The following is a 16,010-nucleotide window of genomic DNA, read 5'->3' as shown; positions in this document are numbered from 1 at the left end:
CCACTAAAGAGCAAGAAATTGATTTTAAATAAATACCTGATCCTGCGCTGGCCTGTAATTCTTCTTCGCGGGGTTTTTGCTGGCATCGTTAGAGTTCATAGGTTTCTTGTTGTTTGTTGAGTCGCTCACTTGTGTGTGGTGAGATGAGGGAGGGGTTTGGGGGTTGGGTTCTTCATCCTCCTCCTCCTCCTCCTGTCCCTCCATGTGTTCGGACTCACATGGTGACGTCACACAGGGCTGGTCTTGCGTTTATTAGCCAGCGGAGCCTGGTGCCAGGTTGCAAGAGCTACACACTGCGGCTCTGTCCGGTCACGGCAGAGAGGGGTGTCCTACTAACTTCACCAAAACTTTCACGAAACTCAGTCATCAGAAAAACACTGACTGAATGACAAAAGTGTCGCAACTCGCTTCACTCCTGCTTTAATGAAACTTTAACTACTTTATGTTGCTTCTTATTTTTTCTGATTTTTACCTAAGACCGAGGCACTGGCCGCACATCCAGTTTGATAAGTTTTGAATGAGCCGGGTCACGTTTGCGTAAAGATTTTTGTCTCTTTTCCCCCTTATTTTAATTTCACGTTGGGATAACGTTTTTTGTTTTTTGTCATTTAAGACTCGTGATGGCTGTCCTGTCACTAGCTTTACTACTTGTAGGACTGACTTCAGCTGCCAAGGTAAGTGTCTGCACCGCTTCGCTTTTGCCTCCTTTTACGCATATAAATAAATAAATACGCGCAGTTTGACTGAATCTCGTCAATATTAAACGAATTCAGCTGTAAAGCGGAGAAAAAGTGGAACGACACAACTACAAGGCTCTAAACTTTCGGCTCTGTAAACTTGAACACTTCTGTGAAACACACGTTGACACTGCAGACGTCTGAGTTTTGCCCTTTGGATGTAAAACAGGTATTTTCGGACTTTTTACAAGCAGCGCGGCTCACAGAAAACTCCAGAGCTGTTGTGTTGTTACCGCTGGACATCTCAGACTCTGATCTATCATTTCCTTCTGGCGTGTGCCGCATTTAACGAGCTCTTTTCTCTCTTTTACAGGCTGGTGAAGTAGATAGAGAGGGTAAGTCTGGCTTTATTTGTGTTCGTTTTGTTAATAATTAGATGTGTGTAGAAAAAAGGCAGAGGAGTCTCTCCCCAGGCAGAGAAGAAACTCATGAGGACAACTTGGTTCACTGAGATCAAAGTGGGAGGGGAGTTTGTGTGTGAGGAGCTCTGTAATATACCCCCTCGCCCTCCCCTAGCACCCTACACACAGAGTCCTCTATCACACATACACACTTATATTGCATGAGCAAGCTGCTTCAAGGGCTTTGTTATACAGGAAAGAAAATTCCTCCTCGAGATCCTGAACATCTGTTATTCATTCTGAGGTTAAGGAACAAGTGAGCTGCAGCAGTGTCCACGTAGGATCCTTTTACACCGGCCCTTATCTTCTGAACGCCTCCGGGGCCCTCACACAGCAAGATGACAGCTGACTGCGGGCTGAGCATTTGTGGTTCCCCGTTGCTTGTAGTGAGCCACTGTTTGCTCCATGTGGTCATTATTGGCCTTGTAAAGCAGTTTCCTTGCTCATTTGGCGAAGCCTTTCTTAATTTGCCACTTCTGTAACTTTTACAAGCAGATTTCTTTGGCTTAGATTTCATTTTCTCTGATCTCATATAACAGATGAAAAAGTAAATCTTGTGGATTTTCCTGTTGGTTCTGTTACTATTTGTAAAACTGAGTGAGCTCAGGTTGAATTGTAAGGGATGGGAAGCAGAAGGTAAACATGGGGAGGACATCAAGCAAAAGGTCATTTCTGCTGAAATATAATGAAGCAAATAAAATTCTTTCCTAGTGAAGGTCAGACCCTGATTGGTTTTATGGTTAACTCCTGACCATCATCCTCATTCCCAGGGCATCAAACGCTGCCTTTGGCCTCTTTTAAATGCATCCAGCAGTGGCAGCTGTAACTTGTCACGTATGGCTGCGTGGTCAGGATCCTTCGACGTCACATTTAAATCCACTTGTGAGTGTAATTTCTCAAAAGGCAGGGTTAGAGTTGTGAAAAGGAATATTTCATCCCTAAACTGAGCTGATTGAAAACAAACTCTCCTTGCTGTTGGCAACCAGTATCACCAAGGCACGTGTCGGGGTGTAAAGCATAATTATATAACTGTAATGTAATCGCATTACAAATTCAGTAATTAATTATGTTGTTACTCTTGTGACAAAGTTTCTTCAGTTATTTGGATAGAAAGAAAGAAAAAACACACCAAAAAAGCAGAAAGTAACGAGTAATTTAGTAATCCATTACTTTCCTTGGAATACCTCTATGATGTCACCTGTGTGTGAGTGCTAAATGGTTTCACATTCCCACCTCACCTCTCTGTTCCAACATTTGTTGTGATTATGTCCATTGTATGTTCGTCTCATCTGAGGGGCTAAAATGTCTCATTGCAGCCAGCAGGTGACCGAGGGGCGGGGCAACACGAATAAGCTGCAAAGCTGTTCTAGCAAAATTTAAGAGTAAAAGTACAGAGTTGGAAATTTGCATTATGAGATAAATTGTTGCGTCCACCAAATTTCTTGCCGATGTCTTGATCAACATTTAATGAATCTTCTTCATGAGAAAGTCCACTTTTCTCCACAGTAAGAGCAAAGTTTGATTTAAGCTTGAAAACATAAACAATGGAAGAGAATTGTCCCACTTGACTGTAGTTTTATGCAGGTCACTGTGAGTTTAGCCTCAGCTTTCTGTCACCTGCTGTCTCCTGGTCCAGCTCCACTACCTTAAAGCTGCGGCGGTCAAAGCCATAAAGCTAAATCAGAGCTGTGCTTTGGTAAAGTCTTGTTACCTCCTCCTTCTTCTTCGATGATAGTTCATCAGTGCTCTGATAACATGTTGTCACATTCTTCATGTATTTACTGGTAGCATTTCAGTCAGCAAAAAGGATGGAAAAAGAGCCTGTTTGACAAATTTAGGGTTGCTGATTGTGTGTCTGTCTCATCTCACTGCATTTCCCTGTGAACAGGCTCCATCAGACTCAACAGCAAATTATAGCAATTTTATGCTGTTTAGATGGTTAGGTGACTCTAAAGAAAGTAAAAGGATCAAGAAAATTTGCACAAATGTGTATTTGATGACTCTAAGGTGAATAATGTTTTGGTTTTTATTTGTTATTTCCTTATTTCTTTGCTCTTGTCTGGCAGCTGGATGTGTCAGGGCTCAGCTGATGCTAAGGCGTGTTTTTAACCACAGAGCCTATCAGCTGGTGGCAACTGAAAAATCAGTCCAAAGTGTTTTAGTAAGGGGGGAGGAATGGCACCTCTATGAAACACCCTGTGATGTGGTGTTACAGTGATGGTGCTAGAGAGCGTTTTAAGTTTTTCCACAGTCTTTGGTAGAAATGTAGCTGGGACAGGCCACGGCACACGAGTCACACTCATTCATACCATTGAGTGAGGCCTCGGTACAGTTTTACTTTTTTATCTCATTTATTCACGATTTCTCTCTTTTGATTGGTCACTCGTCGTTATCTTGAAGCACCACTGTTTCATTCTGTGTAGAGAATCTGAAGGCAGTGCTGCCCAGTCCACAGCTTTCTAACCTTTGATTGGATTGTCCAACAATTCTTTGAGCAGCGGTTGGTGAGTTTGAGGTCGTGTGAAAGGCAATTTTCCAGCTCATTTCTTCAGCCTATAATGCTTTTAACTCTGTCCCCCATAAAGGCGACATTTGACGACCTCCCGTGTACTCAGCTTGTGGCGATCGTGGCTCAAGAGTTGGGAGTTCACTTTGTAATCGGAAGGTTGCCGGTTCGAGCCCCGGCTTGGACAGTCTCGGTCGTTGTGTCCTTGGGCGAGACACTTCACCCGTTGCCTACTGGTGGTGGTCAGAGGGCCCGGTGGCGCCAGTGTCCGGCAGCCTCGCCTCTGTCAGTGCGCCCCAGGGTGGCTTTGGCTACAATGTAGCTGCCATCACCAGTATGTGAATGGGTGGATGACTGGTTGTGTAAAGCGCTTTAGGGTCCTTAGGGACTAGAAAAGCGCTATACAAATACAGGCCATTTACTCTTATGAGTTTTAAAATTCAGTATATAATAAAGATGTGGTTTGATGACCATTAGAATAGTTTCTGGGGGGTTTTCAGGCAGAGCCCGGCCTCACTTTGTTCTAAATGCAGGCTGAAATATGACAGAAACCTCGAGCATTACTCCTAGCAGGCTTTCAAGAGGTAAAGGGTTAAAGATGGATGATCTAAAAATGTGTTCAGAAACACTTGACTCCATCCATCCTTGTTGTGGTAACCTTGTTTCCTTGCTTTGCTTTCAAATATGGTCGGACTGCTCTTTGAACAGACTGGTTCATTTCCAGTTCACGTAAACTGTGATATTCAAGGTGCTGTTGAAGCACCCGGATCTTTCTTTGGTGTTTCATAGTTTAGGACAAAAGCTGCTTATTTCTAGCACAGTGCCTTTATCTGTGAAGTGGCAATTGATTGAATTTTCTGTGTTCAGTTTCACAAACTGAGGTAATACATCAGCCAATGAGCAGAGCCAAGTCTCTGAGGTGTACAATACCTCATATATCGCTGACAAATTAAAGGAAAAATAGTACGAAGTGTTTTACGGTAGTAAAGTGTCGACACTGACAGATGGAGGAATGTCACCTTTATGAAACAAACTCTGTGATGTTGTGTTAGAGAGCCATTTAAATTTTTCCTTTAAAATGTCCAGTCTTTGGTAGACATGTAGCTGGAGCGGGCATTTTTCACGATTTTTCTCTTTTGATTGGTCACTCGTCGTTACCTTGAAGCACCACTGTATCATTCTGTGTAGAGAATTTGAAGGCAGTTTTTTTTCCTGATGGTTCCCACTAAGGTTTTATTTCTGTGTTTTGATTCATCAGCCTCTGTTGGAAGAGTCAGTCGATCAAATGCATGTCTCAGCTCAACTTTACGAAACTGCTGCCCATGTGCTTTGTATTTCTTTGTACATGTTTTGCTCTATATGGACAACTGCAGCAGAAGTTTGTGACATGTATATTTGTGGTGGTTGGATAAGATGAGCAGTGTCGGCGAGCCTTTCAGTTAAATGCCAGGATTTGATGTTGTCACACATCAAGAGCAAACCTGTGAAAAGGCAACATTTAGAAACAACATTCAGCAGCAATGCAAATGGAATAACTGAGAGCAGAGGGACCATCTTCCCTGATTAACTGGGAAGTCAGCTTGAAAGATCGCTCATTGTCTGCCCACTAGCCCTTAACCGCCAAGCCACAAACGTCGCTCTTTGCTTTTGTTACGCACATTTTCTTGTGGTCTGAAATTCTATATTCAACTCCAAATAGCAAACAAGACTAGAAGAGACAAAAAAAAGAGAGAAATCAAAGATAAAGTCAACATAACTATATCCAGAAAACCAGAATTATGGAGCTTAATTAGGATTAACTGCTGAATTTGAAGAAAGGTTGCTTTGGCTGATGTGTCAAAGTGCCACTGAGGCATAATATTTTTGATCAGGAGTGTATTCCAGTATTTCATTGCTGTTGCAGCTGGTCTGGCCCCTCATAGATGCTCTTTTGCATTTATTTGAAATGTGCTTTAGTGTGCTTCTGTACTATCGTCGCCAGAACTTTTTACTCTGACAGAGAGAATATAAGTTAATGGACACAGGACAGAAAAGAAATCAGAAAATGGATTTCAACTGACTCTTTTGTGACACTGAGGGATTTGTGTTTGAAGGTCTTTGGTGGGTAACCCTTGAGAATAGGGGTGCAACGATACTCGTATCGATATTGAACCGTTAGATACAGTGCTTTCGGTTCGGTACGCATATGTATGAACAATACAAATTTTTTAAATTTATTTTATCAACTTGTCTTCTGACGATGCTGTCTGTGTTGAGCGCTCAGTGGATCTGGGTTCGACTACTCCGCCTAGGCTGCACTGTCGAGCGCAGATCCACTGAGCGCAGCACAAGCTAGCAAGACAGAAGCTAAGCTCGCTGCAAGATGGCAAATTGAACCTCCCCCACCCTCACTCAGATCTGGCGTTTGGAACTATTTTGGTCTTCATGTGACGTATGACCCTGAAGGTAAGCGCGTCATGGACAAAAGTAAAACAGTATGTCGGATGTGCCACGCAATGCTCAATTGGTGGGAACTAGTGCGTTAGCGCAGTTAGCTTGTTAACGTGTTGACACTGTCCAGCCCCACGCACAGGGTGATCCACGGTAGCTCGTTACCGGAGATTTGCCGCGTTATGGCGTCAACGAGATTAACGCTGACAGCACTAGTGGGAACACAAGAATATGACTGCACATTTACTCCAACATCATCCTAGTGCAAAGACAAGTGGAAGCAGACAAAAACAACAAGCAGCATGCTACAAACTTTACCCGAGTCATTTAGACAGCCGTTAGCACAGGATTCTCCTTATGGGGACCTGATATGTTTAATATGCTGCTGAGAATATAGCCCAGAAGAAGCTATAGTATAGCTTTTATTTTGAAAGAGCCATTTCTCTGTAATAAACTCTCTTTTCCAAAGATGAGTGATTTCTCCATCAGATTTATTATTTTATTACTTTGTTGTTTCAGCAACATTAAATTTAAAAACTGTACTTTTGACTTAAAATATATATTTATAATTTTAATAAATGACAAATTAAAAAGGCATGAACATTTTTTTGTATCGAAAAAATATCGAACCGTGAATTTTGTGTATCGTTGCAGCCCTACTTGAGAGATATATTGTGAGTGCTGTGTGGTTGTATTCATTCAGTGTATTTCATCTTTTACTTGTATTGTTGGGACTCGTGCTTTTTGTAAGTAAAGCTACAGCCTTCCTGTTAGACGACCTTGTAAGACACCTGTATATGTTTCTGTTTCTTCTCTCTTTTATGTATAAAGTCTGTGATTCTAATCGTGCTTCTTGTAAAGTATGTTTGTCTTACTTTGTTTTCATTTAGCACAAGTTGTTTGGGTCTAACATGTGCAGCTCTGTTCACTTACCTCATCGTTCCAGAGTGAATCTGTACCCTGGTCCGACAAACTTAAAGTAAATGTTCCCTTTAAGCAGAACATCTCGGTTTTCACACTCTCCACTGCAAATGGAGCTCTGTCAGATAATAATGGGAATACTGGGATACTCCAACAAAACACGTCACACAGACAACAGCTGTAATTATGTGTAAAATGATCACTTAGTGAGAACAATACATGCAACAGGATGTTTTTATTTCTGTCATGCAGCCTCTGCCTGTGTAAGCAGGCATAAATAAACTCTGTCAACCTAATGAGGATGCTAAGTTAGCGAAAGGTGACCCGAAGTCTGATCGCTGCTGTGAGAGCGATGCTTTTTTTTTCCCACATTAAAGGAAACAAAAAGAGTGTTTAATTAAAAACTGAATACCTGCCCAGCAGAAGATTATTTTAGCTGGTAAATGTCTGGATCCAGTACAGTCCTCCAAAAAGCCTCTGTTCTCCTGCAGGTTTGGATCCGTTTTTGTGTTTTTACATGAGAAATGTGTTTTATTTTGCTTTATTTTGCTTTTAATTTCAATTTTATTTTAACTGTTAAAGAAAACCAGTCAGCTTGTGTATAGATATACAGTATTATACACCATCAAACACTCACAGCCAGAGACATTTACCGTTTAACGTCTCAATTAAAAATAGCTGCAGTTGAAATCGGACTTTGTGCTACATATGGACCTGGTTGTTTTTGACACATCATCAAACCGCAGTCAAGTTGTTCTTTTTTTCTGTTTGCGTTTACATTTTGTGGAGCACGCTAACCGCAGTCATATTTGCGCTAAAAGCCTTTTTGTGCATTTCCAGTTTAAGACGTTTCCCGCGATCCGGCAGCTGTGAGGTGTGACTTTGTAGTAGCACACATTAACAGTGATATCAGCGGGCGATTTGTAGTCTTAGGCGAACGATCTGAATCCAGAGCAGGAACGACGCACTACATCAAACATCAAAACGGGCGTGGTTACCTGAAAATATCACGACAAGTTTAATCGATAGAGACGTTGATTTATATCCAATCAGTGCTTAAAATCAAAATCTGCATGGCTTTAAAAACATAGTCCTGTAAGCGGGACAAATGACTCTTTATATTAGACGTCTTCCTCATGAGGATTAAGCAGTGAAAGCCTGCTCTTTAAACACACACTAACAAGCTGAACACATTTCTGGCTTCTTTTTGATGCTCTGTGTCTTTTCATTGCTTAAATGCACTCTGTGGAAAAATATGTAGTACTCGGTACAACTGATGTAATTTTTTCCAAATATTTCAGTATCGGGCAGCTAACTGTGCGCCTTCCTTGCTTTGCAGATATAGTAATGTCAGGATGATGTAACAGGGAGGGGAAAAAGGATTTAGATGTTTGTTTTAAGTTCAAACCCACAGTTTTCACGCTTTTTTCGCCTCATCTCTTGGACTCCATGCTTTCATGTGCTCCATCGGTACCATTGTCATGCTTTGGCGTCATGAAACCTGCAGTCTTTGCTTTGAATGCTTCTAAAATAGTCTTTTCTTGCCATCACATGCATCCACGTGCATGCTCACTGTGATTGTGTGAAGTCACGTCCTCAGATATGTAATTTTAGCTTCCCCATTGACACCTGTTTGATGTTTTCTGGTCAAAAGCAGCAAGATAATTACACGCTTTCAATATTCTTGTTAGATTTTTTCCAACCAAAGATTCTTGGAAAAGCAAACCAAGCTCGGATGGAATTTTCCTAAATCTGAACGTGTTTGAGAAAGCCCACAGATTTTCTGGTACATTTGGGTTGACCACAAATGTGCCAATGAACAAGGAAGTGGGTGAAACAAAGCAATATGTTAAAACAATGGTACAGATGAAACTGGCTTGTGCTGAAGGCCGGCACAGCTCCGCAGAAGAGCAACAACGGTGAGAAAATAAGTGTTTTCTGACAGAATCAGAATCATAATGAGTACGAAGCAACACCAGTCGTCCTGAAATTCACAGCAAGCCCAGTAGTAACCGACACCTACGCTGCTCAAGGTCGTCTTTAAACCTGGCTCATCTATATTTCAGTGCAGTGTCATATGCAAGATCACACATAACATATTCTGGTGTTGATCCATGTGGCAGCAGGACAGCAGAATATGCCTCGTGGGAAGCCACACAGAGTCCTGCTGCTGTGATACAGCTGCTACTTAGGCAGTAGTACAGTAGCAGAGTTTAGACGTGAGCTCAGCAGCGCTGTAGTTCATTATCCACGGTGAATGTCTTTGTTTTCGTCTGGAAAATGATCATTTGAAATTGGTGTGACACATCGAAACCAAAGAACGTGGAGTGATACGATCCACGCAGACGGCGGTGTTTCAAAACGTCTGCCAATCCTGGAGGTTTCACAATCAGTGAGGGCAGCTGTGTTTCCCAGAGATATGAAATGTGGGAATAGTGAGGATTAAACACAGAATCAGGTGTGCTCATAGTTCCACTGTAGACACGACACCGGTGCTGTAAGTTTGTCCCATTGTTGTTGTTCTCAGAGTATTTTGTCGCTCTGCCCGTGACATAAAGCAGGGTCAGGGATCCTCGTCCAAGTGAAAGAAAATATAACCCCAACACTGACGCTTACTCCCATCTGGGTCTTAGATGCCTTTGAAACTATGCAAGTGTCCTATTAGCATTTCTGTTGGCCTAATAATGTGTCTCAGAGAGTTTTAGCTCAGTCAGTCTGGCTCTCAGCTGTGGTGTTCTAGTTCTCTCTCGTTGGACTAAGAAGGTAAACGTGGTGAATCAGTTAGTCCAATATTTTGTTTTTGAGTTGGCAGAGACAGAAAAATGAAGGTCCAAATGTTAGCTGACAGGAAATCAAGTCCAAGTGTTCTTAAAGGTTTGCCATGAATGTCAAAGCTCGTCCTGTCTCAGAGGAACATTAGTTGGCTAAAAGTGATAAAAGGATGATTAGAGCAGGCAGCATAATCAGGCCTTGGCTGACTGATGTGTTTAGAGGAAAAGACTAATTTGATATTGTTTTATTGCTGTTTGGAAAAACTAACTTTGCTGGGTTCTTGTGGTTTTTTTGCAGACCAGTTGAAGAGCCGGCTGAAAGAATACGGCCTGGTCACCCCCTTCAGCACCGACTCCCACGGACACTACCTGTCACACCTGCTCTCCGCCACTCACAAGCAGCGTGTTAAGAGGGAGGTGCTTGAAAACGGTGAAACTGAACAGAGGCTTTTCTTCAACATCACTGCCTTCGGAAAGGAGTTTCACCTTCGTCTGCGGCCGAACAGCAGGCTGGTGGCGCCTGGCGCGATGGTGGAGTGGCATGACGAGGTCCCGGGATTCAGAAACGGCAGTGGTGGCAACGATTCTAGCGTGGGCGCCAACCAGACTGAATCCACCAATGGCACGGAGAGGATACTGCGCCGTGAGCTGCTCAAGACCGACTGCACCTTTACCGGTGACATCACAGACGTCCCCGGGGCCTCGGTTGCCATTAACAACTGCGATGGGTTGGTAAGTTTCCTCGGCCGTAAAACTCCTTCCTTTCCCACCCCATGAAAGTCCTTTTCATTTCAAAAGTGCCATGACCTTACCAACTGACACCAAAGGATTTTGGATGTCTGTAGCATTCCTTTACATCACTGCTCGGCATTTTTACAGCACATTGTTTTTGCAGACGTAATAGCTTTTTGTACTTTTTGTACAGAGGTTTGTTACGGGTGAGTAGTCTCCTATTGCATTCGTGAAGGGATTTTCCTCCTAACCTCTTCCCAACATAAAGCACGAGCTCCTTTTGTCCTTTCTAAAAGTCTGCAGTCCCATCCTCCCTATCACCCCTCATAAAACACTTGGACAGTCATTGGGCAACGACCAGAGCCAAAATCTCTTAGAGTTGGCCAGCGGAGCATCTCTGCATTTTAGGAAAGAATAGGCCAAACCCAGATTCCTTCAGCTGTAGTTGAAATACTGCAGAGATTTGAAAAGCAACACAAAGAATGTCCTCCAAAAATCACCTTCCTGATGGGGGAGTGATGGACAGCGCTCGTAGTGTCTTTTTAGTTTCTGAGCTGTTCAGCCGGGGAGACTGAAATAAAAATGAATTTCTACTGCTAATGGTGAACATTTGTAGTGCTGTAGGACTGACTCTCTGTTGGAAATATATTCATGACAAAGTTAAAGCAAAGCTCCTAACAGAAAGTAAAAAGGTCAAAATGCAAATACAAATCCGATGCACTGAGAGTTAAACTAGATTTGCTGTGCTTTATATCACATATTCTCACATCCTCATGCTTCATAGTCCTCCACTAGCTGGCTCAACCGATCTCTGACATATGATGGGGCAAACTCTCTTTAGTTTCATTTTAAACATCTCATGAAACGTTAAACTCAAATTCAAACATTTTCACACTGTCTGCATGACAGATGGTGATAAATGTGTTGATCCCTCGACTTATCTTGGCTCAATATTTGGCCAAAATATTTGCCACAGCAAGATGGTGAACATAGCAACATTATGCCTGTATAGCAGCTAGCCTGAGCAACCAGCATGAGTAATTACAGCGTCACAGAGACGAGTCACCGTGTGCTATTTCTGGATGACAGTGGAGGTGTGTGGGATGAAGACACAAGCAAGCAAGGCTAGGCTAAGGAGCGCGGACACTTGTTAGCAGGTGCCGGCTGTGACGATTACTAACTGTGCTGTTTATATCCAAAGGCTGCGGCTGCCCGAAAGCTACTAAAAACACATCACACTCGAACACGATCACAGTAATTAGGAGCAAAGACCTTATTGTTCTTTTTTGAAGGAGAAATGAAGCCCTCTGGTGAGCCTCAAAACTGGAATATTTTAAATGGTTTTTAACCTTCAGGCAGCCAACTCCAACCCATTTACATGTATTACTGCCAAATTACGGACCTTGGTGGAAGTATATAGAGATGCAGTTTAATTTCTGCCCCCTCAGATTGTAGGTTTGCCTTTGAAAAATGTGACATGGTTCAGTAAAAAACATGCAGGGTTATCACCAGCATTCAGTAAAATAATAAATGTCGCTCAGAGTAATGATTCTGTTGTTGGACATCAAACTAAATGTTCCTGTCACTACGGTCTTTGTATCGTGGAGCATAATGAAGTAATGAGTTCACACTGTGTCACAGTGCAGCAGCAGGAAGTGAGTCACTGTGACGCAGAATCATTTCCATGTTAAAGCCAACCTGAAATCTGAATTCTCCCCACATAACAAACTGCAGCTGAAGCCCTTTTCCCTCTTTATCTGTGCCTAAAGAACATAAAGCTGTTTGTGGAGCTTTGTTCCTCTTTAAGCTTCTGTAACGTCAGCCCGTATAGCTTAAAACCAAAGATACAAGTTAATCATAGGGTGAGAGGCTGGGTTCACCAGTGTGTCACAGACAGACAACCGTTCACTCACCCATTCATACCAAGAGTTTCTAATTAACCTGTCCCCACTAACTGCATGTCTTTGGAGTGTGGGAGGAAGCCGGAGTACCCGGAGAGAACTCGGCCTGATGGTGGAGTTGAACTCAGGACCGTCTTGCTGTGAGGCAACAGTGCTAACCGCCGTGCTGCCCACAAAGTTTATTATTATTATTGGTTTTTTAGTAGTAGGATGAGTCGGTGTAGTATTAAATAAAGTTACATTTTGTCCGTTAGAGATGTGACAAACATCTGCATTTTAAAGGAGCTTAATTCAGACGGTTTCTTTAGAGCTGAATGTGGCTTTAACACTGATCATTCACTTAGACTGTATATAAAAGATGGCTACTCCCATCTGTGACATCTGTTTGTCTGTAAACTGTTATTCTGAAGCCTTGAGCTGAGGACTGATGTCATCTTGTTTTTTGTTCATGCTAGATCTGATTGAAAACTGCAGACGCTGCTGGTCAGACAGCCAAACTGGTTTCTACATGTGCTAAATAATATTCCCATTTACAGTGAACTGGTTGATGAAGCGGGGGTTTACTGCTTGACTGACATTCATTTATTATGTAACACTTATTATGTACCGGTAACCAAATTTAAACCAGAACAATGTTTGGATTTGATAGGGACGGGGCTGCTATATTTGCCTTTTGGCTGACAACACCAAGGAGCGGGGAAGGGAGAGAAGGAGAGAGAGATATATATGAAGGATGTAGTTGGCAGAAAGCGAGTGACACGACGAGAATCATGAAGGTGGACAGGTAGCCAAGGCAACATTGTTAACACACCCTGGTAGCTTCTGCTTTGCCCTCATTCTTTGGTTTTTTATGTAAATAATTTCACATTGTGTATGTGTATTGTAGATTCCCTCCGTTTTCCCCGTAATATTTATTTGCTTTAAAAAAATTCAGATTATTAGTTGTTTTCTAGTTGACGTGTATGTGTGTGTGTGTTTAACTGTTAATGCAAACGGAGGAATAATGATGAGAGCAGGAGGCAGGTGGAAAAGTGGACAGGCTGTCAGATGCTCGATGGTAAATTGTCAACAAATATGTGACTTTAAATATTTTAAGATATTATCGAGGTCAAAAATAAGGCCAAGCTTTGTTTTGTGGTTCTAAATATGGTGATTGCAAACGACCAGTCCCTATGTTTAATTTTGCGATTAGAAAATAGTACATATGCAGTCAGGTTTTGTTTCCTCTTTCTGGTAGTTATCATTTTCACCAAATTAATTATGCATGCTTTAAAAGCTCCTGAACTCTCTGTGAAGTTCTAAACATAATCTCTAAAAATAAACCGACTGCAGCGACAGGCACGTCTAAAGACAAAGATAATGCCAGTCTGACCTTTAAGTTCATCCTCTGAGCTGCAGGATTTGGCCGTTTCCTTTGATTGGAGCTGGAGGAAGCAGTTCATCACAGCAGAGTCTGTGTCTCTGAGTCTCCCCCCCCGAGACATTTATAGTCCAGCCTTACAGGAGAGTCGGGCCTGGAGGGGGGGGGGGGGGGGATGCCACTCGCATGATGCCAAAAGCCATCAAGGTTTGTCAGTTAGACTGCTGCTGCTCTATGATCACATGCTTTACTGTCAGAGTATCAAAGGTTATTAAAAAGATGAACATCATAAATAACGCACAATACTGGGTCGAATCTTCATTGTTTCCTTTAACAGACAATACATTTTAGTCCGTCCAGTATCTGCTGCTTATCCAGTCCCAGGGGCCGCGGTTTAAGCAGAGATCACCAGAACAGTCTATGGTGATGCAACATAATCACTCCAGTGTGTCCTGGTCCAGAATGCTGTGTCCAACTCACCTCAGCCATCCCATGCTCAGAGATGTTCAAACCACCTCAGCCAGCCATTCTCAGTGTGGTTGAGCAGCAGCTCAGCTCTGAGCTCCTCCTGAATGACTCAGCTCTTCGTCCCATCTCTAAAGCTGAGCCCAGAAAGCTCATTTTCACCACTTCTGTCCATAATCTTATCCCTTCAATCTCTATCCTCCGTCTGTAGGCACGGATGAGGGTAGGAACTTTATCTTCAGCATCCTGTTATCCCCTTATATTCCAGCTTTCCAGCATTTCAAGATAACATACCCCGTTGCCACATCTGGGTTACAAATCTGTTGATTTTCTTTTACCAGGATCTCTAAACTGTTGGAAAAACAGAAAGATTTGACTCACTCTGAGCTGCAGCCATCAGCTCGGTTACAACAACAGAAGAAGTGCCGTGCTACACGATACTATAGAGATGAAGGCGGGAGAGACTTGGACATGTTTTCAGGCCAATCAGTAAAACAACAGAAGTGTTGCATGTTCCCACTGAAGCATTTCAGACGGCTCTTATTGAGACATACTTGCTCTTTTTGTTTCTACAGGCATCATTATTACACAATGACCTCATTTACTGTAACTTCTCATTCCCAGTGTTACATCACGCCAGAGAGCAAAATAAACGGGAAACTGTAAAATCGCCACAATAAAAGTAAGAATGTGGGACGTTAAATTCAGAGAAACAGAATCGAGTTTATTTGGTAAGTTTGCATTCGATTATCCAGCTCCTGGTTCCTCGCAGCACTGATTCTTGTTCCTCCTCATGTTTGCAGCCTAAATCCAAAACACGCAGGACTACAGAACCCGACATCAAACGCTCTCCAAACCAGTGCTTCCTGATCTAAAAGCCTGTCGTTGAGGGCCGGCCGTCTTTGATCTCAAGTGGTAGTCCTGGCCCTCTCTAGGTGTGTGTTTTACTGTTTCTTAATTATAGCCAGGCTGCTGTCTGGAAGTGTTTACTGCAGCTAGCATGCTGGCAGGCAGCCTGGCAGCTAAATACTTATGAGGCAGATACTTCCTCTGCTTCAGCAGCAGCGGGCGAACCGAGGGCGATCTTTGCTGGCCTGCGTGGGGGATGGCCCTTGTGTTGCATGTCAGAAAAGCTTGGGAGAGCTGGTCCTTCATGAAACATGTCACTGCTGACTTCTGTTTTCTTCTTCCTTCACTCATACTGAGGAGAAGTGATCCTGTAGAATCTGCAGTCCAGTGTTGGCCTGGTTGTTTCGCACGTTTGCTCCAGAGATTCGTGGTGCGAGTTCTCTTACAGAACCTGCATCATTTGTAACTCGTTTCCATATTTGGGTATTTAAAATCTGTGTCTCTAATCTGACTCGCTGAGCTGCTGCGTGTAAGCCGAGGCCTGTAGTTACAAATGAAGTCATTAGAAAGTGACACAAAGTTGGCGTGCGGCACCTTCTCCGTTAAATTTGCAGCACGAATAACATGAAATCATCTCCTCTTGTGATACTTGTGGCACTCTTAACTCCAGAGAAACAGCATAGCTGTGAGTCATGCACGAGAAGGAGGAGACCAAATTTGTCTGCGTTTTGCGAGCGACGATTTTCAAAATCTGATGCTGGCAATGAACTAAGTGCTGAATTAAACAGGCTCCAGCTCCAATTAAGCCTTATCCACCTAACAGTCCTTGGGTGGTCTTCCAGATTAAGGACTGAAATGTCTGTGAGAGATTTTTATTTGAAGCACTGATCGCACAGCTGGACTTGATTGAGTTAAGGAGGATATAATAATTATAAGG

The 16,010-nt window shown here is 42.8% G+C and overlaps 1 protein-coding gene across 2 annotated transcripts in view; it reads left to right on the top strand.

The window, feature by feature from the left end:
- Positions 1-304: 304 nt before the first annotated feature.
- The window catches only part of adamts3 (ADAM metallopeptidase with thrombospondin type 1 motif, 3), a 136,466-nt gene continuing 120,760 nt past the window's right edge, over positions 305-16,010 (top strand). For both annotated transcript variants that reach the window (XM_085295590.1, XM_085295591.1), the window contains exons 1-3: positions 305-674; positions 1,051-1,072; positions 10,065-10,498. In XM_085295590.1, coding sequence (XP_085151716.1) covers positions 621-674; positions 1,051-1,072; positions 10,065-10,498 — 510 coding nt within the window. In that variant the 5' untranslated portion in view covers positions 305-620. The remainder of the gene's footprint in view (positions 675-1,050; positions 1,073-10,064; positions 10,499-16,010) is intronic.

Source organism: Mchenga conophoros, linkage group LG12 (genome assembly GCF_057382185.1).
Source record: "Mchenga conophoros isolate Kocher_MC1m ecotype Shallow Benthic linkage group LG12, M_conophoros_male_GT1.1, whole genome shotgun sequence".
Taxonomy (NCBI): domain Eukaryota; kingdom Metazoa; phylum Chordata; class Actinopteri; order Cichliformes; family Cichlidae; genus Mchenga; species Mchenga conophoros.
The sequence above is the reverse complement of the archived record's forward strand: the minus strand, read 5'-3'. Positions and strand labels throughout refer to the sequence as shown.